Source organism: Tasmannia lanceolata, unplaced genomic scaffold (genome assembly GCF_043159265.1).
Source record: "Tasmannia lanceolata isolate RefF3 unplaced genomic scaffold, GAP_Taslan_0.1 ptg000044l, whole genome shotgun sequence".
Taxonomy (NCBI): domain Eukaryota; kingdom Viridiplantae; phylum Streptophyta; class Magnoliopsida; order Canellales; family Winteraceae; genus Tasmannia; species Tasmannia lanceolata.
In genome coordinates, this window is record NW_027518721.1 from 15,113,479 (window position 1) to 15,118,265 (window position 4,787).

The 4,787-nt window shown below is 39.0% G+C and overlaps 1 protein-coding gene across 2 annotated transcripts; it reads left to right on the plus strand.

Moving 5' to 3' along the window:
• The first annotated feature begins 226 nt into the window (after positions 1-226).
• Positions 227-4,401, plus strand: LOC143863547 (zinc finger CCCH domain-containing protein 53-like). Of its 2 annotated transcripts, none has more exons than XM_077374252.1 (9): positions 227-1,299; positions 1,624-1,803; positions 1,909-2,094; positions 2,195-2,280; positions 2,660-2,866; positions 3,286-3,388; positions 3,590-3,802; positions 3,900-3,976; positions 4,093-4,401. In XM_077374252.1, exons 1-8 carry the CDS (start codon positions 557-559, stop codon positions 3,931-3,933), a joined length of 1,752 nt encoding a protein of 583 aa, XP_077230367.1. In that variant the 5' UTR covers positions 227-556; the 3' UTR covers positions 3,934-3,976; positions 4,093-4,401. The 2 variants fall into 2 exon arrangements, with proteins under 2 accessions (XP_077230367.1, XP_077230368.1); XM_077374253.1 differs by having other exon boundaries at positions 1,909-2,088.
• Positions 4,402-4,787: the final 386 nt, after the last annotated feature.

Consider the following 4,787-nt stretch of genomic DNA (forward strand, 5'->3'; position numbering starts at 1 on the left):
AAAGAAAAAGATAAAAAAACAGAGTCATCTAACACAAGATCCATGCTCAAATGCCCATACTCTTATTATATAATGATAATGAGAGAGAAAGATAAGAGCAATGTGGGGGCCAGAAAGTTTTTTTTTTTTTTCTGATGTGGGGGCCACAAAGCTTTGATGCTGAGAAGAGAGAGAGAGAGCATTGACCGTATAGAGTAAAGGGGAACGTGCACTATTTGAAGCAGAGATCTAGATCAGAGAGAAAGCATAGGTCATAGAAATTAAAACAGAGAGAGAGAGAGAGAGAGAGAGAGATAGAGAGAAAAAAAAAATCCCACAAAAACCCATATCCCTTTTCCCAACCCTACTCTCTAGATCACTGTAGATTCAGAGATTTTCATTCTAGTTATGAATAACAAAGAGAAATAGATATAGAGATGCTGCCTAGGGAAAAAATTTCTTTTTTGGTTTTGCCTTTTTTTTCCTTTCAAAAGCAACAGAGTGAGGTTTGAGTCTTGAGTTTTGTAGAGAGGGAGAGTGAACTCTAAATTTTTTTTTTTGTTTGTTTTTGTTATCAATGGATGCATATGAAGCTACAAGGATTGTTCTCTCAAGGATACAAAACTTAGATCCTGAAAATGCTCCAAAAATTATGGGGCTTCTTCTCATTCAAGACTGTGGTGAGAAAGAGATGATACGCCTTGCTTTTGGCCCTGAAACTCTACTTCACTCACTCATTTTCAAGGCTAAAAAGGAGCTTGGCCTTCTCTCTTCTTCTACTAGACAACAAACCCTAAATCCTTCTTCTCGTCTTGTAGGACTTTCTTTACCCTATTCCTCTACCATGTCTTCTCCATGGCCTACTACTTCTCTTTCACCTTCTAACACTTTTTCTGGCGATTTTCAGAACAACCCAGATGATCTTATCAGCCCCAAAACTTCATCATACCCTAATATTAATGGGATTCATGTGGGTTCTAACCCATCTTCTTACTATGGTGGGGATCTCATAGATGATTTTCAGCTCCATGACCAGCTCTCTTTTCTTAACAATGCTTCTGGGTCTCCTAATTTTGGGCCTAAGAATGGGAATGAGTTGTTTTATCAGGATACAAATTGGGGTTCTGATGTGGGTTCAGGGTTTGGGTGGAAACCCTGTCTCTATTTTGCTAGAGGCTTTTGTAAGAATGGGAGCAGTTGCAGGTTTTTGCATGGAGTCCCTGATTCGCCGGATGCGGTGGTGGGCGGCGGAGGAAAGTTCGATGTGGGCGACCTCGTGCCCACCTCCCCGTCTTTCCCTTTTCTTAATGATACCCAGAGGTGAAATTCCAACTAAAACTGCCTTTTATGTTTATTTTCGTGTTCTTGATGATGTTTCCTATATACATCTACTCTTGTATGTTGATGATGATGCCTATTTTTGTATGTTGATGATATGTTGATTGGTACTAAAAACATGTCAAATGTTAATTTGTTGATCTTTAAGTTGAGTCATGAGTTTGACATGAAGGATCTTGGTGTGCAAAAAAGATCCTAGGTATGGTAAATCTAGAGGTATATGGTTTAACTCTCTTATGGCGAAGATCGAGTATGGTAGTAGTGAATATGACAGTAGGATTGTAATTGAATCATTGAATTATACAGAGCGGCGGTGATGATGCTTGGGGAAGATTCACACAAATTCAATGGCAGATCGATGAGAATGGAAAGGAATGATTTTTCCATTGGTGGAGGAGGGATGGTAAACCCAAGCTCTAGACAGATCTATCTGACTTTTCCCGCCGACAGCACCTTCAGAGAAGAAGATGTATCCAATTACTTCAGGTCTGTGAAATGGGTTTTTGCTCTTCTTTCATTTGAGGTTGTTTTTTTGTTTTTTCTTTTCGATTGTATGTACTGAGAGAAGTGTTTGTTTTGTTTTTGTTGAAGCATCTATGGACCTGTACAGGATGTGAGGATTCCATACCAACAGAAGCGAATGTTCGGATTCGTAACCTTCGTCTACCCTGAGACGGTAAAGCTCATCCTTGCAAAGGGTAACCCACATTTTGTATGCGATGCTCGTGTGCTCGTCAAGCCCTACAAGGAGAAGGGCAAAGTCTCAGACAAGTACAGGCATTCTCTTTTTCTCTCTGGCCTTGTATCAAACATCTTTGCCATATAAGTGAGATTGCCACAAAACAAACTGATTTCCCCTTCTTTTGTGCTCTCGCAGGAAGCAGCAGAACGAGAGGGGAGATTTCTCTGCATGTATGACTCCTACCAGCATTGATTCTAGAGATGCCTACGACCTTCAGCTCGGTAAGCTTTCATTCTACCTTCTTCTACATCTCATCACATCTTCATTGTGGTAATATCAGTACTTGTTTAAGTATAAATGATTAAATAACACCAAATCTGACAGCTTAAGCATCTGGTGCAATTGGTTGTTTCACATGGTATCAAAGCTATTGCCTCACTGCAAGTCTTGGGATCAAAACTGTTGAGGGCCTGGGTAGAACTCACCCTTAAAAGCTAGCCGTTAAGGGTTTGCATGGAACCCCCAACAGAAACCCAACAACCCAAAAGAGGGGCACACGTGAGGGGGAGTGATTAATAAATAACACTAACTCTAACAACTTAAGCTTTTGGAGTAATTGGTTGTTTCATAGTACTGATATCAGCTGGATTTTGGCTTAAGGTGCGAGGATGTTCTACAACTCCCATGAAGCGTTACTGAGGAGGAAGTTAGAGGAGCAGGCCGATTTGCAGCAAGCCATAGAACTCCAAGGAAGAAGATTGATGGGCCTTCACCTACTTGAGGTGAAAAAGCGAAATCTATCAAGCCCCCTTCCATCTCCCCACCCATTCAATCACTCAGAAAGGAGCAGCCCAGAAGCATTGGAAGGTGAATCTCATTCTTGCCTTTCCCATAATTGGTTTTGAATGATCAATTTAAGTGTTTTATTGCTTGCTCTTTTGAATGTTTGACTACTCTAGCATCAGATATCTCTATCTGATATTCTCTCACCTCTTCAACTATTCTTACTATGAACAGCTTCAACTATTCTCTTATGAGGAACACCTGTTTTCCATGAACTTCATTGGTTTGAACTTTGCTTTGAAAGTTTAGGGCTTTCTTCTCTAGGAATCACCTCCTCTTGAGGTTTTGTTGATTATCTCCACTAAAGTCGCACTAGAGTCGAATGGAACGTTTGTTTTTAATTTCTCTTGCATATTAGTCTCCAGTTCTAGACTAGAAGATAAGAAATATATCTAAATTTTTTGAAAGAACTACATTCATGGGAAGCAAATTTTTTACTGCAGAGAAGTGCCCAAGTCCCGCTGTGAGCATTTCTCCACCTGTTGATCCGTTTAGGCAGGAATTGACTGATAACCACATTGCCATTGAGAAGGATTTCCAAGAAAGGTAAAAATGCATGCTTTCCTTCAATATATCAATCGAATTTCTTTTTCTTATGCAGTAATAATTAGTAGCTATTAATACTACAAAAAGAAAAGAAAAGAAGGAGATGATGGTTTCTTTTGATTTCTGTTTTAGTCCTGTTTTAAATTCTGGCTAATTTCCGCTTTTCTCTGTTGTTTTTCTCTTTCTGTTCTTTTGAATTAGTTTGGAGCACAATCTCCCTGATAGTCCTTTCGCCTCCCCGACCAAATCCCCTGGGAACTCTTCTTCGATCTTTTCCGAGGCTGCAAATTCGGCCGCTGAATGGAGTTCTTCCTCTACGTCTTCTAATAATAACCTAATGGCCTCGTCCTTGTTACCGACAACTTCGACATTGGACATGGCTTCTTTGAAATCATGCTACTTCCAGATGCCCAGGTAGTATTAATTTGGAGGAATTTAGACACATTCTTTGGAAAATTCATTGCCATATCCAATATATACATGTTTTAATTTGTGGGTTTCTTTGTTTCAGGTTTTCATCTGGTCAAGGAGCCATTGAAATGTAGGTGACATAATGCAAGTTAGAGAGATTGTCTTCCTCTTACTCGGGTACTTTAATTAGCTTCCTCTATATATAAAGAACTCCTTTGAAGAGAGATTTCTACAGTTCTACATATACAAACAACTCATTCAATGATTCCATTTTTCCATTGTGGTGTTTGCAGATAGTTTATCAATATAATAGGTGGACCCAAATGAGACATCATCAATACATACTATATACAGATGCATACATACAGACAGAACACTGATTTTGGCAGTTCATGGGTCATCATCATCTCTCTCTCTCTCTCTAGAAATAACATTTAGGTTATTGTAATTTTAGCTCCCCTCTTCTTTGCCAACTCATGGGATCAGTGGTAGAAAGGTAATTTGCTAAGAAAAACAGTGTGTACAGAGCAGTACAAGCACAATAGAAAGAAGAGATGAAGAAGCTTAAATTTGATGAATGAAGCTTAAATTTGTTATTTACACACACACTTTCCCTCAGATGAAGTCTCACAAGTCATAACAACATATTGAAATGGGTAACGAAAAAAATAGTCTCTCTCTCTCTCTCTCTCTCTCCTGTCCTTTTCACCCAGCTTTTTCTTATTCAGATTTATTATTACTTTTGAGCTGGGGAGAGATTCCCACTTGGCCAGCACACGCTACACAGCAGAGAAAGGGCATATGGCCATTTTAACAGAAAGTTGAAAATTGTACGGGATTTTACTCTTTTGGGTTAGTAGCAGGGTATTTTTTTGGGTAAAAATTAAAAAGAAGAAAAAGACAGTATCAAAGGATTTCTTTACTTTGAAGAAAATCAAACAGGGTTTTTTGCCAAATATATTGTTTTCCATTAAAAAAAGCAGACACT

Coding starts and splice junctions, on each gene's coding strand:
- LOC143863547 (XM_077374252.1), top strand. CDS start 557: ATGGATGCATATGAAGCTACAAGGATTGTTCTCTCAAGGATACAAAAC. Junction 3,389..3,589: donor GAGAAGGATTTCCAAGAAAG/GTAAAAATGCAT, acceptor CTTTTGAATTAG/TTTGGAGCACAATCTCCCTG. Junction 3,803..3,899: donor TGCTACTTCCAGATGCCCAG/GTAGTATTAATT, acceptor TCTTTGTTTCAG/GTTTTCATCTGGTCAAGGAG.